The sequence below is a fragment of the Tamandua tetradactyla genome, chromosome 16 (genome assembly GCF_023851605.1).
Source record: "Tamandua tetradactyla isolate mTamTet1 chromosome 16, mTamTet1.pri, whole genome shotgun sequence".
Classification (NCBI taxonomy): Eukaryota; Metazoa; Chordata; class Mammalia; order Pilosa; family Myrmecophagidae; genus Tamandua; species Tamandua tetradactyla.
In genome coordinates, this window is record NC_135342.1 from 44,481,977 (window position 1) to 44,505,916 (window position 23,940).

The 23,940-nt window shown below is 49.2% G+C and overlaps 2 protein-coding genes across 4 annotated transcripts in view; one reads left to right on the forward strand and one right to left on the reverse strand.

Annotated features, from left to right (window-relative positions):
• The window catches only part of SNX20 (sorting nexin 20), a 36,183-nt gene extending 30,108 nt beyond the window's left edge, over positions 1-6,075 (reverse strand). The window contains exon 1 of the mRNA XM_077132405.1: positions 6,024-6,075. The gene's annotated coding sequence lies outside the window, so the exon portion shown is untranslated. The remainder of the gene's footprint in view (positions 1-6,023) is intronic.
• The window catches only part of NOD2 (nucleotide binding oligomerization domain containing 2), a 41,762-nt gene that overhangs the window by 13,157 nt on the left and 4,665 nt on the right, over positions 1-23,940 (forward strand). For 2 of the 3 annotated variants that reach the window (XM_077132403.1, XM_077132402.1), the window contains exons 3-12: positions 2,965-3,070; positions 4,275-4,340; positions 6,811-8,629; positions 12,163-12,246; positions 12,476-12,559; positions 14,859-14,942; positions 17,200-17,283; positions 17,792-17,875; positions 19,461-19,544; positions 22,903-22,986. In XM_077132403.1, the coding sequence (XP_076988518.1) occupies positions 2,965-3,070; positions 4,275-4,340; positions 6,811-8,629; positions 12,163-12,246; positions 12,476-12,559; positions 14,859-14,942; positions 17,200-17,283; positions 17,792-17,875; positions 19,461-19,544; positions 22,903-22,986 (2,579 nt within the window). The remainder of the gene's footprint in view (positions 1-2,964; positions 3,071-4,274; positions 4,341-6,810; positions 8,630-12,162; positions 12,247-12,475; positions 12,560-14,858; positions 14,943-17,199; positions 17,284-17,791; positions 17,876-19,460; positions 19,545-22,902; positions 22,987-23,940) is intronic. The other variant, XM_077132404.1, reaches the window with a different exon arrangement.

Sequence of the window (23,940 nt, forward strand, 5' to 3'; positions counted from 1 at the left end):
ATTTTCCTTCATAGTCCTCTGGTGTTGTGTCTCCTTAATCTTGGATACTATGTCTTCCTCTTTCCTGGCTTTCTCCATTTTGTTAGAGCATATCTTCCAATAAATTCTTTAGAATGGGTCTAAGGGAGTTAAAATGTCTGAGCTCTTACATGTCTGATATTTCCCTTATACCTGATTGATACTTTGGCGGGTATAGAATTCTGGATTGGACATCATGTTCCTTCATAATTTTGATGGCACTACTCCACTATTTTCTCTCGGCATTGCTGCTGAGAATTCTGTAAATGTTTTATATAACTTTCTCTGGTATCTTGTAAAATTTTCTCTTGGTGTCTAACATTCTGAAATTTCAGAATTATGTACTTTGGTTTTCTTCCAATGCACTGAGCACCCAATAGACATTTTCATTCTGGAAACAGAAGCATTTATGTTCTAGGAATTTTCTTGATTGGTTTATTGATTTCTCCTTCTCCATTTTCTCTCTCCTCTCCTTGTAGAACTACCATTGTTTGAATGTTAGAACTCCTAAATTGATCCTCTAATTTTCTTACGTTTCTCTCCTATTTTCCATCTCTGTGTCTTTTTTTATCTACTTTATATGTGATAGTCTCAACTTTATCTTTAAACTCTTTGTTGAGTTTTCCATTTTTTGCTGTCTTGCTTTTAATTTCGAAGACCTAAATTGTTCTTTTATTAGAGAATCTTGTTCATGTTTTATGATGCAATGTGTTCTCTTAATTAAGGATCACAATGAGAGATTTTGTTTTCTGGTCATTCCTTTCACCCTGCATAAACTTTTTGCTTATAACTTGTTTTTCCCTTCCCTAATTTATTTCTTCCCGGGCTAGTGAGTAAATTCACAAGCCTCCTACCTGGAAGTAAAGCAGAGTTCTGGGAGCACAGGTGATGAGAGGGCTGGGGTGATGAGGGGAGGGCGGTGACCGTGGTGGGGATGGGGAGTGCATTTTGCACTCATTTTGTACCTGGTCATTTACCCTCTGTTTTGAGTATGATACCCCTCTCCTGAATTGTGCTCAGGTCTCACACTCTACAGAGCCTCTGTTTTACATTTTCTAGAACTAAATCTCCACACTTTTACCATGGCAGAGAAGGGACAATTGTTAGTTGTTATGAGTAGGGGAGGGAAACTAAAGATCTGATTCAAAAACCATTTTGACCCAATCTTTATTATTTTAGTTATTTCTTTTCAGTTCCAGGGGTACCTGATACAAAGATTCCAAACTCTTTCACAGATTCTGGGATGTACATTGTGTGATTTCTAGCTTCCCCTTTGTTAGCTTAGGATTTGGCTTTTGGGATCTTCTGAGTCCATTATCATTATCAACCGGTAAGCCCTTAAGCCATTCAGCAAGCCCTCTGCCCACTTTGCTAGGTGCTGAGCATTCAACAACGGAACTCCCTGTCCTGGTGATGAGCACATTCCAGGGGACAAGGGGGAGAAAGACGATAAACCAAAGGAAGCAAATTACAGAGATGTCAGAAGGTGATAAATACATTAGAGAACAAATAGAGTGGGGTTTGGGAGAGAAGTGGTAAGTGATTGCAATTTTAAATAAAGTGCTCAGAGCATTCTAAGTAAGTGAAATCTGAGCAAAGACTTGGAGGAGGTAAGGGGGTTAGGTGCAGAGAGTAAAGACTTGGAGGAGGTAAGGGGATTAGGTGCAGAGAGTTTGGGGAAGGGCGTTCCAGGCAGAGCGGGTAGCCTGGACAAAGGCCTAGAGAAGGGAGTGTGCCTGGCATTTCCAAGAAGCAGAAAGCTGGTGAACAAGTGTGAGAAGAGTAATGGGTTTAATAAGAGAAGAGGCTGGGGTCCAGATGGTTACAGACAGGGGTTTTTGTCGGGTTGGGACCTGTGGGTTATGGTTGACCTTGGACTTTTGCTCTGAGAAAATGGAGGAACTGTTGGGATGCTTGTAATGGAAGACTGATGTGATCTGACTCATTTAAAAAGGATTATCTTGGCTTTGTTATTGAGAAGAAACTGTTGGGAATCAAGGAGCCCAGGTGAAAACTGACCTGGTGGCACGGACCAGGATGAGAGTAGAGAAGGGGATGAGAAGTGGTGGAGCTCTGTAGCTGCCCCACCAACATGGTAGACCCTGGCTGCATATGGCCATTGGGCATTTGAAACATGGCTGGGCCACATGGAGATTCTGTAGGTGCAGAATACAGACCAAATTTAAAAGATTTGGGATGAAAGAATGTAAAATATCATTAATTTTTTTGTATTGATTTTGTGTCAAAATGATAATATTTTGAATATATTGGGTTAAGTTTAAGTGAAATATATGACATATGACAACACCATTATGGATACACATTTGCTGATGGATTGCAGAGTTGAGACTTTGAGGGTGACTCCAAAATTTGAACACAGAACAACTGAAAGAATGGAGTTGACATTAGCTGAGATGAGGAACTTTGTAGGTGTGTGTGTGTGTAGATTAGAAGTTTGGTTTTGGATAACTTGGAGATATTCATGAGACATCTAGTGGAGGTGGCAAGTAGGCAGTCAGATGTTCATGTCTAGGGTTCAGGGGCTCAGTCCAGACTGATGATGCGGATTTGGGAGTCATGAGCAGAGATGTTATTTCAGCCATGAGACTAGGTGAAATCTCCCCTCTTCCAAATGGTTTCCAGCTTCCAGAATTGTGGTGGTGTTGTCTCCTCTCCTTATCTCCCTATCCTTGTGTGATGTATCTTCTTTTTAAAAAATTATTCAGTTTTCATGGGTTTTGAGAGGTGTCAGACTGGATCTGTGTGTTCAATTCATCATCTAATTCTGTATTAACTTCTTTAGACACATATTGTTGTTTGGTTGTTTTCCTAGCATTTTATTCTGGTACAAGAGAGATGTCTGTGAGATTAGATAATGAGTAGAAACCTTCGCGTACCTCTCCATCAGCCTTTCTGGAAAAATAATGGTTTTTGCTTTTCTCATAGGCAAGAAGGCTTCTCGATCTTGCTACAGTGAAGGCCAATGGATTAGCTGCCTTTCTTCTCCAACATGCCCAGGAATTGCCAGCCCTGATGGCTCTGCCTTGTGAAGGTATAGATACATTTTTCTCAGTCAATCTAGAAAGGGGGAAGAAGGCAGTGTGGATTCATGGGCAAGAGCAAAAACTCAGGAGTGATATGCATGTCAGTTAGAATCTGACTTACAGGCTGCATGAGCCTTCCTGAGACTCAGTTTCCTCATTTTAAGGCCAACATCACCTGCTCCATTGGAATGAACGTGGATAATGGTAATTATTAGCTTTGATCACTTATGCACTACATGATGATAATTGGAGCGACCATGTATTGAGGTCTAACTATGGTGTCCTTTGCTATTCAAACTTGCTCTCTATATTGAAAAGATATGGATACACTTTCTGAGATAGGGCTGGTCTACTCTGCCCTTCCAAATTTAGCTACTTACATTTAGAAACTCAAGAACCAAATGGATTTAGATTATGGATATCCCTTGGTTGCTCACGTCACCATCCAAACTCTGGACCAGGAGAGACTTGGCTAGCACAGCACGCTGGCACATGGCAGGCATCCCTCCCTTTGCAATACCTCAAGAGGTAGGTGCTATTATCTCCACTTCACAGATATGGAAACTGGGGCAGGGGGTTACATGACAAGGTAGGGGCACATGGGACTTCAGACTGTCTCCACTATGCTTTCCCTTTTCTTGGGAGAAGAAATCCTCACTTCAAAGAGAGGATGAAAGTCCAGCACTCTTCAAGTCTTGTATCCAACCACCCTGGCAAACATAAATTGGCACTGAAGGCCCTGATGCATGGTGCATGGTGCTGGCAGATGGGTTTATCACCCAAGGCCTTGTCTTCTGGGCAGCGAGAGTGCCCATGGGAGGTGCACCCATGGGAGGGGTGCTGGTGGGAGGGTTATGCGTGGAGGGGGTGCCTGTGGAAGGGGTCCTGTGGAAGAGGTGCTCATGGGAGTGGTGCCCATGGGAGGACAGGCTGGAGCCATGCTTGGCGTTTGGAGGTGGGTGGCTAGAGGACATGCATCATCCCCTCTAAGGACAGAACATGGACAGCAAGACAGGATGGGGGGACACACTGCACTGAGAACAGTGCCCTGCTCAGCCCTTGGTCACTGTGCCTGCTGGTGTGATAGACACAGCTGGCCACTCAGGCCTTGTGGCCCTATGCCATGGAGTGAAATTTCCCACGCTTTCAATGCACACTGTCCATGAGTGATTTTTTTTTGCTTTTAAAATGAGAGAGAATTTTTTTTTCCAGATAATTTTGGTATCATTGGTGGTAGCTGGACAACCTGCATTGGAAATCAGGATACTGGAGATGAAGGTAGATATGTTAGGGTCTCTATTCAGTGCTCCTGGTATATCCATGGGGCAGTAAAAGCAATAATAATGAGCTGCTCTGGGGACAAAAGAGAAGACGCAATCATGTGACATCTCCTTTTTAGGTCCCTGTAAATACGACTTTGATAGGCTAAGAGTGCTCTGTGAAAGTTACCGCTAGCATGTGGGGTGGGGACCGACAGGCCAGGACTGCCTGGATCAGTACTTCATTGGGGGCTGTGAGGCTTGTTGGGGTGTCCCAGGCTCTGGACCAATACTTCCCTATTTCCTGAAAGGGGAACTAAAGCCACGCACAGGAAGCGGTTTCCACACGTCGGTAGCAAGAAGCCTTCAGACCCATCCTGCCCAGGAGAACTCCTACTGGGGAAGACGGTGGGAGGCGGAAAGGGAAGCAGGGATGGGATCAGGGATCTCATCCGAGGGTCAGCCCGGACACCCTGGTGGCCCTGAGGTCATCCAGGGCTGGGCCTGTCACGTGTCTCCGCCTTCGAAGTACTTACTTTCCTCAGCCCCAGGCCTGTGGGGCCCCTCCTCCCATCCCGGCGATTGGCTGGGAGCTTCCACAGGCAGCTCTTGATGGCATCCCAGGCTACACAGGGACCAACCTAGGAGGACTCAGAGGAGCTGGTTGAGTGGGGGGAGCCTGAGAATGGGGTGCTGAACTCTGCCGCTGCCCATCCCCTCTCTGCAGGACTTTGGCATCCCTCCCCTTTGCTAGGGGATTCCTGAGAAGTCTGGTCGCCTATTTCTGAGAAGTGAAGATTCAGACAAGCGTTGATGTCCCAACTTGGGGGTCAAACAGGCAGTGAAAATGGGCTGGGCTGGGCTGGCAGGGACGGGGCAGTGGCAAATGCGATGATGCCTTCTGGGTGTGTGGGCATTGCCAGAGCTTACATGGTGGTTTTATGTTGTCCCCAAGAAAAGCTCAGATTTTTTGTTTTGATAGAGAGTGTCTGGTTTTTAGAATTGGCCACTAAGTAAAATTTTTCAAAAATCTTATTGAGGCCAAATAAAACATGTCCGGGGATTGGGGTGACCTATGGGCACCCAGCCCTCCTGTCTGAGCCTGGGCAAGTCCTGCTCGGACCCTGAGTGACCTGGGATGCCAAGTCCTTCCTTCGTGGCTCCTCTCAACCTGACGTTTGAATCTCTTCTTCCTGCTTTTATTACGAGCCTTGTAGTATTTTACTGCATTGCTCTAGTTATACTTACATGGATTGCTTGGCCCGTCTACACTCTATCCACGTGTGTCCTCTCATGAGTCTCTGCTGTATTAGCTCGCATTTCTGCTGTAACCAGTGACCACCGAGGGAGGGGCTTAAACACCACAAATTTCTTATCTCATGGTTCTGCAGTCCCGCAGTCCCGCACGGGTCTCACCGGCCTTAAAAGGAAGGTGGCGGCAGGGCGGCGATCCTTTCTGGGGGTTCCCGGGGAGACTGTCTCCTTGCTCTTTGGGGCTTCAAGAGGCTGCCTGCTGTTCTTGGCACATGAGCCCCATCCTCCATCTTCGAAGTTGGGAAAGTTGCGTCCCCCTGTGCCCTCCTTCCACAGGCCCCTCTGACCCTCCCCTCCCGCCTCCCTCTTCTGCTTTTAAGGCCCCTCGTCATTACATTGGGCCCACCCAGATAATGCAAGATAGCCTCTCCCATCTCAAGGGCTTTACCTTAATCACAGCTGCAGTGTCCCTTTTGCTATGGAAGATGCCGTATTCGCAGGTTCTGGGGACTATGATGTCATCTCTGTGGGGTTGGGGGCGCCGTGTTCTGCCAGCCGCACCTACCAGTAACGTTGATAATAAGCATCAGCAGTGGGGAGCTTACCAGGGGTCAGAAATCCTCCTAAACTCTCCTTTACCTCATTCCCTCCTGAAACAACCCTACGAAGGCTTGTCTTATCATTGTCCCCATTTTTTATAGATAAGAAAACTAAAGCCCCAAATGTTATGTTAAGGAGCTTGCTCAAGCTAATGGCAGAGCCGGGCTTCATGCCAAGGTGTGTGTGCGACTTCAGAAACGGGGGTCCCAAGCCCCTAAACCTTCCACCTCCCCTCAGAAAGAGGCAGCTGAGGCTAGGGGGCGAAGGGACTTCTCTAAGCCCCACATGGCCCCCCAGGCATCAGAACACAGGTCTTCTGACCCAAACCTGCTCTTCCCTGGCTCTTTGTGACAGTCATCGCGAATGTCTCTTGGGCACTCACGTCGGGTTGGACACTGCCAAGCATCTAACATGCATTATTGCAGCTGCTCCATGTAAAAACCCTATTAGGCAGGCACCGCCATGTCTCCCACTTTACAGGTGAGGAAACTGAGGCTTAGGAAGGTTTCATGACTGGCACCCACCCACCGGCCGTGCTCCCCCATGTGCCATCACATCGCCCCTGGCAGCCCACTCCAGTCAAGTCCCATCCCCACATGGTGCCACTCTCCTTTGCCTCTTCCTCTCTCTCCCAGCTGCCGCCTGTAGGAAGTACGTGTCCAAGCTGAGGACCACCATAGCCGCCCAGTCTCGCTTCCTGAGCACCTACGATGGGGCTGAGAACCTGTGCCTGGAGGACATATACACGGAGAACGTCCTGGAGGCCCGGATGGACAACGGCCCTCCAGGCTCCCCACAGAAGAGCCCTGCCACGCTGGGCCTGGAGGAGCTCTTCCACATGCACGGCCAGCTCAACAAAGATGCGGACACCGTGCTGGTGGTGGGCGAGGCGGGCAGTGGCAAGAGCACGCTCCTGCAGCGGCTGCATCTCCTGTGGGCGGCGGGCCGCCACTTCCAGGAGTTTCTCTTCGTCTTCCCGTTCAGCTGCCGGCAGCTCCAGCACCTGGCCAAGCCGCTCTCCCTCCGGACGCTGCTCTTTGAGCACTGCTGCTGGCCCGATGTGGGGCAGCAGGATGTCTTCCGGGTCCTCCTTGACCGCCCTGACCGCGTCCTCTTAACCTTCGACGGTTTTGATGAGTTCAGGTTCAGGTTCTCCGACGGTGAGCGCCACTGCTCCCCGACTGACCCCACTTCTGTCCAGAACCTGCTCTTCAACCTTCTGCAGGGCAACCTGCTCAAGAATGCCCGCAAGGTACTGACGAGCCGTCCGGAGGCGGTGTCTGCCCTCCTCAGGAAGTACGTCTGCGTGGAGCTTGGCCTCAAGGGCTTCTCGGAGGAGGGCATTGAACTCTACATGCGGAAGCACCACCGGGAGCCTGGGGTGGCAGACCGCCTGCTCCGCCTGCTCCGAGCGACCTCAGCCCTGCACGGTTTGTGCCGCCTTCCTGTCTTTGCGTGGATTGCATCCAGATGCCACCGGGAACTGTTACAGGATGGTGGGGGTTCCCTGAGGACCACCACGGACATGTACCTGCTGATCCTACAGCATTTTCTGCTGCATGCCTCCCCACCAGACACAGCCCCCCATGGGCTGGGACCCATCGTCCTTCGAGGCAGGCTCCCCACCCTCCTGCACCTCGGCTGCCTGGCTTTCCGGGGCCTGGGTACATGCTGCTATGTGTTCTCAGGCAAGCAGCTGCAGGCAGCGCAGGTTGACGCAGAGGACATTTCTCTCGGCTTCCTGGCGCCTGCTAAAAGCCAGGGTGTGCCAGGGACCTCGGCACCCCTGGAATTCTTGCACATAACTTTCCAGTGCTTTTTTGCTGCACTCTTCCTCGTGCTAAGTGCTGACACACCTCCGACCTTGCTCAGGCACCTCTTCAATTGCCGCAGGCCCGGCAGCTCTCCGCTGGCCAGGCTGCTGCCCAGGCTGTGCGTCCAGGGCTCTGAGTGCAGGGAGAGTGGCCTGGCTGCGTTGCTACAGAAGGCCGAGCCGCACAACCTCCAGATCACAGCGGCTTTCCTGGCAGGGCTGCTTTCCCGGGAGCACCGGGACCTGCTGGCCGAGTGCCAGGCATCCGGAAAGGCCCTGCTGCAGCGCCACGCCTGCGCCCGCTGGTGTCTGGTGCGCAGCCTCCGCCAGCACTTCCACTCCATCCCGCCGGCCGTGTCGGGGGAGGCCAAGAGCCTGCACGCCATGCCCCGCTTCCTCTGGCTCGTCCGGAGCCTGTATGAGATGCAGGAGGAGCGGCTGGCCCGGGAGGCTGTGCGAGGGCTGAGCGTGGGGCACTTGAAGCTGACCTTTTGCGGCGTGGGCCCCCCCGAGTGCACTGCCCTGGCCTTTGTGCTGCGGCACCTGCGGCGGCCCGTGGCCCTGCAGCTGGACCACAACTCTGTGGGTGACATGGGCGTGGAGCAGCTGCTGCCTTGCCTCGGCGTCTGCAAGGCTCTGTAGTGAGTGTTGCTGGGCGACGCTGGGCAGGTGGGCACACTACCCTCAAGGTGCAGGGGTGGGGTCCCCAGGCTGGGAGCCAAGAGACCAGCCCAGTCCCAGCTCTGCCGCCCTCTCTCTGGGTCCCTTCCCCAGTCTGGGCCTTGGTTTTCCCGCTTGTAGAATACATAGTAACAAAGGCTATAGTTTATTGAATGCATCCCATGTTGCCAGGCACCGTGCAATTTGCTTTCTGTAATTATCCCATTTAATCTCCGCAACCAGCTTGGACTGTAGGCAGGGACGTTATTATTCTCCCATGATCCTCAATGTGAGGCTCAAAGAAGCAAAGTAACTTGCCCAGAGTCACAGGGAAATGGCAGAGTTGGGATACAAAAACCACATCTTTCTGGTCACAAGTTCCCCACTCCCCACAAGTAACCTGTGCTCTGTGGACAAGCTTCAGGGAAGCCACATGCAAAGTTTGGCGTAATATATGTCTGTATTAGGTTCTACCCCAAATCAGAGGTGACTTGTGCCCAATGAGAGATGTTAAAATCCCAGTGAAATGGGAATTACAGGGTCCTGAGAGATTGAAAGCAACTGCAGAATTTCACCTTCCCTTTTTTCCCTTACATGGTACAGTGTCTGGACAAGATTTCGGCATGACCCATACTATTCCAGCCCTCTGTCTGACTTGCGGCTTGACCTTCTGGAATGTCTGTGTCTTGCGTGGGTGGGCCTCCCTTCACATCTTGGGACCAGCAGGGCAGAGGGGGCACTCAGGTCTGGTGACCAGTAGGCCACAGGCCCCCCAGTACTCTAAAGGGGATGTCCTGCTCCCTATATATAAACCCTGAGAAAGCAGAAGTTTTAGCTAAAAGTTAAAAATCTACTCACAGGCTCCCAGGACTTTTACCTTTATGACCCCAAGCAATGGACAAGCTTCTTGTTAAATACATGAGGATACATACCTTCTCTGGGGCACAGTGGCAAGATTCTTTCCCTCCCTGGAACAAACAATGGAAATCTTCTAGAAACTGCAGTGACCTTTGTTATTCCTTACATAGGAACTGTGGTCATAAATCTATAGATTAATTAAAGGCATATAATACATTATATGTAGAATGTATATTATTTTATAAATGATGAGTATTATATATAAGACATAATAATACATAACACATATATTACACATAACATGTAATAATACATATGTTACTAACATAACAATATCACACATCAGGTCATATATATCATATTAAGTCAGAATCTTGGACACACTGAAACTGGGTAATTTGAGGAGAGTTTTATACAGGGACTGTTTACAAAGGGGTGGAGGAGTGAGAATGAAGAGGTATAATGTAGGGACCCGGGGGTGGGGTGGAGTGTGTGGAACAGGGAGTTTCATTAAAATCACGCTATTTCGACTTGGGAATTTTGTGGCCTGTCTATTGGGGGCAGTTCTCCTGATAAAAATATGAATGTGCATTTTCCTGAGTAGTGGGATCATAGCTCTCACCAGGTTCTCAAGGGGATTTTCAAAGGGATCTTTAAAGTCCGAGAGGCCAGGGTGAGCCTCACAGGCCGGCTCATCCCTAGCATTCTTGGACGGAGCATCTGTGCTGGATGAGGGAGGTCACGGGAACGCCTGATGTGCAGAAGGGGTGCACGATGCAATCACGTCTGTATTTCAAAGTAAGGTGAGGATGGAGCTTCTGCTTGAAGCTCATGGTATTCAGAGCAAAGTGTGTGCAAAGGGGCCTGTACAAATTCAGATTCCCGGGCCTGTTCCTAATCGGTAGGTAGGTCTAGGTGGGGGCCCAGGTGTCTATTTTTAACAAACACCATTGGCACTTCTGCTAGAAGCCACATGGGAAGAAGTAGGAGTCTGGGGTGACCCAGCTTGATTTCCCGTAAGCAGTTACAGTCCCTGACCATGTCCTACCGCTCTTCACCTGTCACGTAACTGAAATCGCCATGGCTGGCAAGAGAAAACCCACGAGAGTGCTGTGTGGGTATTTCCTGTGTGTGTGACGGAGAGTGGGGCAGGGGAGTGGGTTGGAGAGAGATCCTCACCCACAGGGCCAAGCTGCAGCTCTCCCACCCACACTGTTTCCATGCCAACCCAAATCCTCAGCCTCCAGGAAACCTATATACAAGAGACCCTATATGGGTTTCTTTGGACCCTGGGGTTTGCCGCCCTAGCTGGCTTCCCAGCTGTTTTGACTGCAATTCGCAGTGAGAGAGAGAGCGAGCGTGAGAATGCGCACGTGGGTGTGGGCACACTCTTAGAATGAAACAAAAGATTCATGAAATGACTTTGGCTTATTAACTCTGATGCACTCTGCTCTGCTCTACTCCGTTTCCTTTCTTCAAACGCTGCTCGGGACCTTCAAAATTGATTCCATGACCCGCTAATGGGTCATGGACTGCAGTCGGAAAACCACTGCTCTAGAGAGGCTGGAAAAGGCCCTAAGGTCATGGCTGAGGGTGGGATTTGGAGCCAGACTGCCTAGGCTCAAATCCCTTCCCCACTGTCACCTCGGCAAAGTTGCTTCACTTGTCTGTGCCTCAGTTTTCTTCTCTGGGAAATGGACATAATAGTACCTACTTCATGGGGTAAATAATGTGACTATTTGTGACATGCTTAGGACAGTGCTGGGCAGGGAAAATGCTCAATCAGTGCTGGCACTCATGGTTCTGTAGTTTTTACCCGTGTGCCAAGTGCTGACAGTGCTTTATATGCACTGTCTCTTTAAATCCTCCTAAGACTATTGCTCCCTTTTTAAGGGAGAGGGGACCTGCAAATAGCTAGCAAGAGACTGATCAGGAGCAGAACTTTCAGCTGAGGGTCTCTAGAGTTGAGCTGTTAGCTGTCACATCAGGGCCTCCCAACTGAGGATAAGAATCATGGGGACAGTTGTTTAAAAACAAATTCAGATCCCTGGGCCCTACCTCCAAAGGAGGGGCCTGAGAATCTGTATTTTAGGAAAGCTTCCAGATGATCTTGTGATCAAGTAAGGTTTGGAAACGCTGGCCCAAGAAGATTGGCAGAAGGGGCTTGCCAGGTAGGGTCTAGCCCGTGGGAGTGATAAGAGCAGGGGTGCAGGCTGATCAAGAAGCTCCCTATCCAAGCCCCATGCTGGTCTCCTACCCAACCTGCCATCTGCTGTCCTTGATGGCTCTCCACCATGGCCCCCTGGGGTTGGCCCTTAGCATTCACTGAGGCTGCTCTGACCATTGTATACTTTTTACGGAGATGGAAACTGTGCCTCAAATTAGATGAGTGACTTCCTGAGGATCCCAGTGGTCCCCAGGAAGAGCTCTGGGTCTCCACTTCCTGGTGTCCCCGCCATGATGTCCCAGTTCAGCAACTTGGCCAGGGTGGAGGGAGGACCCACTTTTCTGGGGTGCTTAGTCCCAACAGCATTTCCCAGAAGCACAGAAGCTGGCACTTTGGGGATGAGTGAAAGTTTCTTTGAGGTTTTGTACACCTTTTTCTCTCTTTCTTATCACCCCCATTTCATATTTTTTTGCTGTTTTTTTTTTTCAGCTTGCGAGATAACAATATCTCAGACCGAGGCATCTGTAAACTCATCGAACATGCTCTTCCCTGTGAGCAGCTGCAGAAGTTAGCGTAAGCCTGGCAGGGCCATGGACATTGGGCCCCAGGTCCCCTGGCCCCTCCCACGCCATGTCCCCTGGGCAGCTGTGAGCGGGTGATGGGGTGGAGGTGGGAATTGGGTTGCATGGTGGGAGGATGCAAGGTGATTCCTGTCCTGAGGGAAGAGGCCATACTGTGGGTTTGGTTGGCCACTCTCCTTTATGCCTTTACTCCATGTCTCCTCTACCCTGGAAATTTTCAGTCTGTTCAACAACAAATTGACCGATGACTGTGCACACTCTATGGCCAAGCTCCTAGCATGCAAGCAGAACTTCTTGGCATTGAGGTGAGCCTAGGGCTTCCCTGTTCCCTGGGAATGGTTCTTCCTCATGGCTGAGTCAGTTTGGCCTAACCTTGGCCTTGGCTGGCCTGTATTGGTTTATGACTCCTTTTGAACAGGATATCTCCAATGCTGTGACCTATCCAAAAACTCTGGACTGGCTCTGCAGAGGTCTCCTTGCCCTTTGACCTTTAGCTCCAGGGGTGAAGAAGGGTTTCCAGGCCCCCTTTTCTTACCTGGGTCTGGGGGTCTCTGGGGTTACCATATTCCCTGATGCACTTCAAGCCTTTGCTGATGGGAGAGACACACATCAGTTATTTGGCACCAACAGCTATGATAGCCAGTTGCTGAAACACACCTAGGATGTCCTTTAACTGATGGGAGGGTGTTGGGGTTGCACTCCCATGTGGGAAGTCTGCATGTCTGCTCCACCTACCTGAGACCATGAAATTGACCTCCGGCTGCCCTGGCTTGGCCTAGCTTCTCTTTTTGTCTGGGATAGGTTGGGCTCCTGTAGTTTGCCAGGCAGTAAAAAAAGACAAAGTGAAGAATTGCTTCCATCTCTTCTTACCTCCTACTAGGCTGGAGTTGGGGATGGGAACTGCCACATTTCAATTGTTGGCCCATAGCTCAGTTTCTGCTGGGGTTGCTAAGGCCAAAAGGTGCCGTTTTGTACAAAGGACTCTGCTGACACCGACTACTGCCCCAGACTCAAAAGCTGAGACGGAGGCTGTGGCTAGACCCGGGCTTGTCCATATACCTAGGGAGGCAGCTGTGGGGTAGCAGAAAAGGGGCTGAACCCAGATGTGAGGCCTGGGTTTGAGACCTATTTCAGCAGGCTCTAGCACCAGACTGCCTGAGGTTTGGGCCCCTGAGGCTTAAATCTAGGATCCTCAAGATCTTGGGTTGGGCTACTTCTCAATGCCTCAGTGCCTCAGTTTTCCTTGCTGTAAAATGGGGATAGTCACAATAGCTACCTCATAAGTTGTTATGATGATTAAATGAATTATATGCATAAATAACTGGCACAATACAGTTCTGAGCTTTACACAGTAAACTCAGGGGCTGATAGCCGGTGTGCAGTCATGTTAGTTCTCTGCTTTTTATGCTGGTGCCATGCCAGCCTCCAGGAAGCAGAGGCCAAGATGGGGTTAGATTGCAAGAGCTGTGTCAGGGAAAATGCCACAAGGGAACCTGGAGAAGGGAACTGGTGGTGGTTGGGGGAGGGTGGGGAGCTGGGAACCCTGCCAGACCACAAGGCGGGTCTGACTGACTAAAGGAGAGAGCGAAGGAAGGAAAGTGGTGAGGAAGCACCATGCTGTAGTTCTAAGCACAGTTCTAAGGCTGTTGCAGAGTCCCCAAGCCAAAGTCATCCAGGAGGGGGTTGCTGTGTCTCCCAGGGGTGGCCTGCTTTCATAGCCCTGCCACAGCTGGGGGGCATCCTGTTGGAAGTGGGCCCTGGTGGAAACGCAGCCTTGGACTTCTGCTCCCTGGGGTTGCAGGCCTGAGAAGGAGGTCTGAGAGGCACCTTCTCATGGCTGCTATACTCCTTCTCTGAGGGGGTAATAGTACTTGCCCTTTAGGTTTGTTGTGAGGCCAGAATGGCTTAAAGCGGGTGAAGTTCTTTGAAAAGATGAAAGGGTATTGTCATTCCAGGAAGCCTGGGGTTGTATGAAAGTTCTGGAGATGTCTCTGAAACTCCAAGCAATGTGCATTTGGCTGCACTTGGTGCCTTCCTCGTTGAAATTCCCCTGATGGAACTTTCCTGCGGCCCTCCTTCCTGCAGTGCCTCTCTTGGGGTGGGGTCCCCTCCTCTCTGGTGGCCCCTCTTCCAGCTGCCTGGGGCTGCCCTGGGCTCTTTCCTAACAGGCCAGTGCTACATGCAGCCTCAGGAGAACCCAGGCAGGCTGCAGGGGGCATGCTGGCCCTAGCACCAGGAGGCAACTGGGACGGGAGAGAGGGGAGGGACAGAGATGGGACTGTGAGTCACCCTCACTCCCTGGCCTCACCCTCCTTGGGAAACCACCTTCCAGGACAGCCACCTATTGTCGTTCCAGCCCGCAAAACAGGCCCCATCCCCACTTCCCTTTCCTGGGGAAAATGAAATCTTGGGAGCCGTTGAATAAGCTCCCCTGAGCATAGCACCCATGGTGGCTGAGAAATTGGATCCCGAGTCCTGGCAGCCTCCTCCAGGCTTTCCTCCCAGGCCTCCCTGTCCAGGACATCACTCCCCCAGCACGCTCTGGGCCTCGGGGCCTCCTGCCCTTGGCCGTGCCTTTCCAGCCTCCCCTGTCTTCCCTTCCAGGCTAGGCAATAACCGCTTCACTGCAGTGGGAGCCACGGTGCTGGCCGAGGGGCTCAGAAGCAATTCCTCTCTCCAGTTCCTGGGGTAGGTTGAAGCTCTGGGGCCCCACATGGAGGGATTTGGGGCTTTCCAAGATGCAGGAGGAGGCCAGACTCCAGCAGAAGCCCGCGGGGAGGGTGAGCCGGGGACTTGGCTGCCTGTGTGCTTGCCACCTGAAAAACAGGAAGTCAGGCTGGGGCGGGCAGTGCCCGTGGGCTGGTGACGGGAAGTCTCTGGTCCTCCGGGCATCCAGGCCAGTATGTCTCAGCTTTCCCTGCACACTCTCCTGGGGTGTTTTTAAATAAACTGCCTGGGTGCAGCATCCAGGCTTCAATCGTTTTTAAAAGCTCCCCAGGGGATGTGCAGCCCGGGGTGAGAAGCTAGGGAAGCAAAAAAAAGCAGGGAGGGAGAATGGTCCCAGGACAGGAGAAGGCTTTCCTAATCCCTGCAGAGCCCTTGCTCTAGACTAGGGCCTGAGAAGGGAGACCCACAGAACGCAGGGCCCCAGAGCAGGGCTTCCTCCATGGGCCAGGCAGAGGGGCTGCTCCGCACCTGTCCTGACGCGCCTTAGTGGGAACTGGGGCCCACTTGGTAAGAACTAGGGGTTTTAGAACCCAAGACTGTTGGAAGAGAGACTTACCGTAGGGTCCAGGTAATTCGACACATTTCACAGGCAGGCAGGTTGCCCACAAACTCTGTAGAAGGTGCTGGAGAAATGAGCCCCTTTCCATGCTGCCTTTGCAGCAACACAGAGTGTGGCACGAGGCGGTCACAGGCCCCTGCTGGGAGCGCTCCTGCTTGAGGTCTCCTCTTTCAACACACATTTATTAAGGCACCTGCTGGGAACCAGGCATCTTGCTAAAAACTCCAGACACCATCATACACAGCGTCTGTAACTTGTTCTTGTAACTGGTAACAGCTTGTTCTGTAAATTGCTTTTTCTTCTTCTGAACCTAATATATAATAAATATCTTCATAGCATGATGACCTTATTAAAATATTTTTATTGTGGTAAATATATATAACATAAAATTTACTGTTTTGACCATTTTTAAGTAGACACTTCAGTGGCATTAATTTTACAGTCACCAAGTTGCACAGCCTTCACTGCCATCTATTTCCAAAACGTTTTCATCACCCCAAACAGAAACTCTCTACCCCTTAAGCAGTCACTCCCCATTTCCTCTCTCCCTGGCCCATGGTAATCTGTTCTTTCTGAATTTGCCTAGTCTAGATATTTCATGTAAGTGGAATCATACAATATTTTTCCTTTTGGTTCTAGCTCCTTTCACTTAGCATAATGTTTTCAAGCCTTTTTCATGTTGTATTTGTCAGAGCTTCCTTCTTTTTTGTGGCTGAATTGTATTCCATTTTATGAATATGCTAGATTTTATTTATCCGTTTAGCTGCTGATGGACACTTGGCTTGCTTCCAGTTTTTGGCCTTTGCAAATAATGTATGGCTTCAATTTTTAAAGAATAGCTGTATAATGTTCCACTGGCTGGATGTCCATCTATTTAACCAGTGCCCTGCTTATGCACGCTTAGGTTGTTTCCAGGATTTATTTTTGCTATGAAGGTGTTGCATTTCCAGCACACAGAATAGTGTTGGCACAGAATAGGAGCTCGGTGATTATTTATTGGGTGTGGGAAGGGGCAGTGAATATCCTCATTCAGTTATCTTCACTCACTTGTGCACGTACATGTTCAGGTTAAGTTCCCATGTGTAAAAGAGCTGAGCCAGGAGGTCTGGGATGGGTGCAACCTTTGTACAAGGGATGTTTTCATACTACAGTGGATCAGAGAGGGGGAACCAAAAAGGTGGAAGAATTACACACCATGAAGGAATTGGAGATGTTAATGTCTTAAGCGAGAGGCCAAGAACTGGCTTGTGGAACCAGCATTACTCTTGTTCTGGTACCCCCGAGGATAGTTAAGGACTTGTGAGTGGCAGTCACAGGAGACAGATCTGAACTAAGTGTCTGGAGCAATGTCACAGCCATCTGAGTTGCCATTCAGAGTGAGTTCCCTGACCCTGCGGGTTTGGGCTGCGTGGCCCTCTGCTGTTCTCCAAGTCGGTGATTTAAAGTCACAGAAAAATCTGAGTGATGTATGGCCATCCCACCAAAAAGATGGAGGCAAGTCCATTTTGTTGGGGACACCTGTTATGTCTCACTATGACCTCTCTGGCATTGAGTGGTCCTGTCCCTCTGGCTGGGTTTGCAGAGAGATATGTTAGCTCATATCTAGAACAAAGTTAACACGTGGCGGGTTCTTACTAACTGTGCATTGACTCTTTTCAGGTTCTGGGGCAACAGGGTGGGTGATGAGGGGGCCCAGGCCTTGGCTGAAGCTTTGGGTGGTCATCAGAGCTTGAAGTGGCTCAGGTAAGCTCCAGAGTCTGTCCTGCAGTCATCACAGGGGAAGCGAATGTAGGGAGGGAGAAACCTGGGCAGGTCTGAAATGTCTTTGATCTTAGTTTCTCCTCCCACTATGTTAGTCATGGGGTGGGGAAGAAAGACTCCTCCTCTTTGAATTTGGAGTCAGGACACCTGAGTCTTTCTGGGTCGCTTTGGAGATGTCCCTGTCCCTCTCGGGGTCTTGAGTCCTTGTCCTTGTTTGTAAATTGAGAATCATAGTCTGGGACAGATACATTTTATCTCAAGGACCAGCTCCAATCCATCAGTGGTAGCTTCTCAGTGCACCGTGTTGGGAAGGATTCTGAGGCTGCATCTGGGCTTAACAAGAAAGCTCTCTGTAGTCAATGAACGATGTCTGAAATGAGCAGACTGGGAGAGTGGGGTTACGTGTGCGGTGCATTTTGCCACCCGGGGGCTACTCATTCCTGAGGTCCTTCCCTGCTCTGACACATTCTCATTCTATGATTATGTCCAGCCTGGTGGGAAACAACATTGGCAGCATGGGTGCCCAAGCCTTAGCACTGATGTTAGAAAGGAATGTGGTGCTTGAAGAACTCTGGTGAGTTTGGGAATTCCTTGCTCTGGGGTGGCAGATAATGGCCTTTCTTGATTCTCTGGCCTCATCATTGGGAGCAGTTGTGTGGGTAACGCAAAGGTGGAGGAATGATTGGTTGATTGCATTTGGCTTTATATGTACCTGGTAGTGTGAAGTATATAGCACCAGGCATATAGATGCCAATTCCTTGTATTTAATTGTACTTATTAGTTAGTTTGATTACTGCCTCCATGTGCAGTAATGGTTATGAGCACAGACCCTGGTGTCAAGCAGATGCATTTGTGTCCTAGATGATATTTTAGGCAAGTTAAATAACCATCTCAGAATCTTAGGTTTCTTACCAACAAAGTGAAGGTGAGAATGCTTCCTACTTTAAAACACCATTATAAGAATAAAAATGAAGCAATGCCTATAAGGAACTGAATATGCACCATTTGTGTAAGTGCTTCATAAATGTTAAATTAAAATAGTGGCAGCATTACCAATGACTACTACTAAAGTAGCGGTAATAATAATGCTTGGTTATTTTCAAGTGAATTTGAGTTCCTTGAAACACTAGGTGTTAGAGTTGGTGTCACCTTGGAGGGTGGAATGAAGTTTTGGGGAAGTTGAAAGATGAACCATGAACTGTTATTATGCTGTTGTCCCAAAGGTGAGTCCTGGTTTTCCATCCTTCAGGCACTGCTTGTATAGTCTTCTGGCATGTTCTGGGCAGTTCTGGATTATATTAGAAAGTGAAAATGCTGAACGTTTGATTTTTCCAGGAAGCAGAAAAGCATTGAAACATTTGAATGTTGCCAGTGAATGGATATTATGGAAGGCTTTGGAGGTTGGCAGGGTTCTCTGGCTTAGCCAATCTATCATTGGCCGTACCTGGATTGGATATTGCCCTTTGAAATTTCTTAGTAGAGGGCCCCTCACTGTGAATCTATGAGTTATCACCACAGTAGACTCTGTCTGCAGCGGCTTGAATCTATATATGTGCACATCCTTCAAATGTAAGTACCTGGAGTTAGGCAGCTCAGGGCTGGTATGGCAGCTACCCATGGCCAGCAGGTACCTCTGCCTTCTATCTGTTCCATCATCCTGTGGCCTTTGTCCTCATGGTTGGCTGCCTCATGATCACAAGAGGGCTGCCACCTGCAGCCCCACTTCGGTGTGTCCAAGAAGGACAAAAGGCACAGGCCAGCTGGGCCTCTTTACTTTAAAGAGCATTTCTAGAAGCCCCATCTTTCAACTTTTACTCATATATCAATGGCCTGGCTGCAGTGAAGGCTGGAAAATGTAGTTTTTCACCAGGCCCTCAGCTGCTCCAAGCAAAACTGGCTTCCATTAACAAGGAAGAAAGGGAAAATAGACACAGGATAAGTGATCAGAGGAGATTCATTGCCTAGAGGAGCCCTAGGGTGAATTCTCTTGCAAGCCGTCCCTGGAATTGAAAACCCTCACATCCTACTTTATATGTTGCATGAGTTTGGATTCTCAGGTGTTGGATTTTCTAAATGGAGGGCATGTGGGTTAATCTTCATTGACATCACCTTCCATAATGAATGCCATCATAATAACTGGACTTTCTTGTTCTTGCCAGCCTGGAGGAGAACCATCTCCGAGATGAAGGTGTGGGTTCTCTTGCTGAAGGACTTAAGAGAAATTCAAGCCTGAAAGTCCTGAAGTAAGGAGTTTATAAGCAAGAGCATGGGCAGTAATGAATGGCTTTGGGAGAGGGTGGTTGGTTGGAATCAGAGATCTGGTTGGCTTCCTAGCCTGGGCAACTCACAGGTAAACTTTGTATGATTTGGGTTCTCCCAAATGCAGATCCTAAGATAAGATCAAGTGCAAGTTTATTTCGAGGTGGTCCCAGGAACCGCTAGGGTTTTATGGAATCATCTATCACTGTGGGTAGCTGGGGCACACTCCTGCTGGGGACCTTTGGGAGCCAGAGGAGAGGGTGAGGAAGCAGGAATATTTATTCTCCAGCTGCCTCTCCTTCATAAGCTCAAGGGTACTTGTAAGGACAGGTGCACTCTGACACTTCCAGCCTTCCCTGCATGTGGCTGAGCTTGTTCTTGTGGTCAGAGGAATACCACAGGCCTCTGCAGCCAGTGTGTCCAGCAAGCAGCCTTTAGAGTTAAAGGTGAATGCTGAGGGAATGTGGGCAGCTTCTCAAAACCATCTGCTTCATAGCTGACCAGAATGTCCCCTTCCCTCTCCTGGGCCATCTCTGGTTCATGCAGGAGGACTCCTTGTGTGGTCATCCTCAGTGACTTCTCTCATTATGAAATGCAGGCACGTGAGCCTTCATTCATTCACTCATCATGCGTTCATCTATTCATGTATACCTACATTCATTCATGTGCTCATACAAGAAATATTTCTTAAGCACCCACTCTACCCCAGGCTCCTGTTTGAGGCACCAAGGATACAGTGGTAAAAAGACAGTGCAGGCCCCTGTTCACATAGCTCTTAAATTCTTATGGAGAAGACAGATAATGAACAAGTAAAGAGAATTCAAGAGGGAGATATGTCAGGGAATGCCTAAGGTGGCTACCGCTTGGGCAAGACCTCTCTGAGAGGTAGCATTTGAGTTGAAACTTGAATAACAAGAAGGTGCCCACCATACTGAGGTCTCCAGGAAGAGCATTGGAATGCCCACCTGGAGGTGGAGGAAATAGCAAGTGCAAAGGCCCTGGGGCAGAAACAAGCCTGGTGCTTTTCAGAACAGAAACAGGGCCTGTGTGGTTGGAATGGAGTGGAGAGGGAGGGAAAGGGAAGAAGCAGCTGGAGCAGTCCTGATAGGCCTCAGAGCCATGGGTAAGGATTTGGGATTTTATTCTAAGGGAGAACCATGGAGGATTTTAATCAGTGGAGTAACATCATGTGATTTATATCATAAAAATGTAACTCTTGCTGCATTTTGTGGAATGGATTGATGAGGGGCAAGATGGAGGTAGGGAGACCAAGCAGGAGGCTTCAGCAGTCTTTCAGGAGAGAGATGAAAGAGACTTGAATCAAGCTGATGGCAAGGAGAGACCTGGTGAAAGGGGGATAGCAGCCCGTGGGGATCCTGCTGGGTCTGGAAGCTCGAGGGCTGGGCTGCAGCAGTGTTGATGGGGGGAAGTGATCTGGGGACCACAGTGGCTTCCTCTGGTTGTGGACTCAGTGGGCAGGGACCAGTGGCCCAAGGAGAGGGACAGTAAGGGTGAGCTGGAGACCCCTGGTACATACCTGGGGCTTGTGCTTTCCAGGGCCAGCTCCATGCCCACCGTGGCACCAGAAGTCTCATTTCATGGGGACATCAGAATGCCATCAGATGGCTCTTTTTGCTGGAGGAGGTGGCATCTGCCCTGGCAACTGTGGCCCAAGGGAAAGGCATGTGTTGAGAGACAGGCAGACAGCTGCCTTGGGTGGGGAGCATCTGCTTTGCTGCCAGACCGCCATCCTCGCTGGCGACGCTTGTTTGTTGTTGCTTCGCAGGGGCTAGGAAGTTGCCAAATGTTTGGGGAAAACACTTCCACACGTCACTTGGGTGGAAACAAGCTGGGAGGCTGGGTAGAGCCTGCCTTTGTCTGAGCCAGAATGCCAGGCTTTGCACCCAGGGAGGCCGTTACTGACTAGGTGTGGATGTGGCAAAATTTGTCTTCCTTCACTGTCACACATAGACATTTACCCGACTTGAGCCCACTGGGTGCCAGGTAGTGGTGGTGCAGAGTGGGGAAGGGTCATCCCACACGACCTTGTCACCAGCCTTACAATTCAGCTTCACTAGACTATCTATCCCCTGTACCATTTCCTCCTAAAACTTGAGTTTCTGATATATCTTAGATTAAAAAAATAAAAAGATGCCTATATCTTTCTTTTCCGAGGCTTAGTCACTGCCGAGTGTTGGCTAAGAGGGCACACTCTGGGGCCCGATGGTCTGGAGCCACCATTACTGACCTTTCTCCTTGCATGAGTGTGTCCGTTTTCTCAAGTGTCAGTAGGAATAAGAACAGAACTTCTTCACTGGGTTCTGAGCATTCCTTAAGATAACACAGGCAACAAGCCGGCATCTAGTAAGAGCTCAAAAAATATTGACTGTTGTGATTATTTGTACTGCCTTTGGGTTGACGTCTAATAAATTGTTAAAATTGTGGAGGAGGGATAGTAGGAAAGGCGGTAGAGATTATCCGGAAGGCAAAGCTGCAGCATGGCTCACAGCCGTGGCTCTTCTCCTGCTGTCCCTCGCCTTGCTCCTTCTCCCCTCCCTACTCCCACCTTCGTATTTTCTCTGAGTTGTGTCCCTCTGACCCAAGGCCCTCTAAATGACAATATTATTAGTCATTGATTATTTTCTTTAAGCACCAAGGGCTTTACATATGCCAGTCTTTAATTCTTATACTCTATGAGGTGGGGACTTTTTTATGCTCATTTTACAGATGAGGGCACTGCACATAATTTACTAGAGATCCAAAAGGAAGTGCTGTAGGTAGGATTTGAATGCAGGAAGCCAGACACTAAAGCACAGGTATTCAGCCACGATGCAATAGTACCTGCCTGGTGTTTTGATTTGCTAAAGCTGCTGGAATTCAATATATGAGAAATGGATTGGCTTTTACAAGAGGGACTTAAGTTACAAGTTTACAGTTCTAAGGCGATAAAAAAGTCCAAACTAAGGCATCCAGAGAAAGATACCTTGATTCTGAAGAAAGGCCTAGGGCATCTGGGGATTAGATCTGTGCCCACAAGATTGGATTAAAAGAACATGGCTTTTCTGGGGTGCATAATAGTTTCAAATTAGCACACTGAGAAAGTAGCTAGTTAATTAGACAAACTAATTTTGGTAATTGGAGAAGAGAAGGGGTGGATTTCACCAAATACATTGAGCCTTTTCTGATGAGCTCATTGGGGATTTCAGGGAGAGGGACATTCTAGGGGCCATGCAGCTTAGAGTGGCTGGACTAGGCTGGCCAGCTCCCCAAGCCTCCCTTAACTGGACAGCCTTAGAGAACTGAACACTTTGAAGCAGCTTACCCTTTCATCTTCCTCTCCAGGCTGTCCAACAACTGCATCACCTACTTTGGGGCAGAAGCCCTCCTGCAGGCCCTGGAAAGGAATGATACCATCCTGGAAGTTTGGTAAGGCTCCTGGGAAGGCTTCTTTACTTCTTAGAGCCTCAGTTTTCTGATCTGTAAAATGGGAGAGATGAAGTTCAGAATTTCTAAGATGCTGTCTGACTCTGCCGTCTGGTGTAATTCTGTGTGTGATAGAGCTGGTTCTCCTTCTGGGAGAGAAGTCTTCACATCTCTAAGCAGGGACCAGTTCTTTTGTCTTTTGATTTTATTTATTCAGAAACTTCTCTGTTCTAGGCAATAGGATGGGAACAGGAATATGGCTAAAGAGTGAAAATAAGAGAAAAGAACTCAGCTCCTGCCCTCCTTGGCTTGGCATTTTGCCTTCACAGGCCAAGGATGTCATCTCAGACCCTCTGCAGAACTGGACAGAGGCTAACAGGGTGGGAGTTGTGGCACAGGGGCCACATCTGTATCATGAAAGGTCAGATCCCTTTACGTATTTGAAAAGCGCATTGAGTCACAGCTTCAAGGATTTGTCCTCCTTGTTTCCAGGGATCTACTTTCCCCTCAGGTAGCAAGCAGAAAGTTTAACACATCATAAGTGATGGCCTTGTATATGTTTCAAGCACTGGGATGGAATTTTTATTTAATTTTAATTTTTTTTTTTTTAACATGGACAGGCACTGGGAATTGAACCCAGGTCTCCAGCATGGCAGGCGAGAATTCTGCCACTGAGCCACCATCACACTGACCTTATTTAATATTTAATATTGCAAAATTAGGAGATTTCATATCAAAATCTGTACTTTAGGGTTTTCTCAAAAGATCTGGCAGTTCTGCCGCTCCCTGCCCCCAGTCAAGTGGGAAACCTGTTCTGCTAACTGCAGACCCTTCAAGCCCTATTGCCTTAGGCCAGGCTCCACCCGCTCGTCTGTGTGACCTGCGTTACCCCTGTAAGCTTGTGGCCCCTGCAGACACAGACCTCGTCCCTCCCCTCAAAAGTTATATCAAGACAGC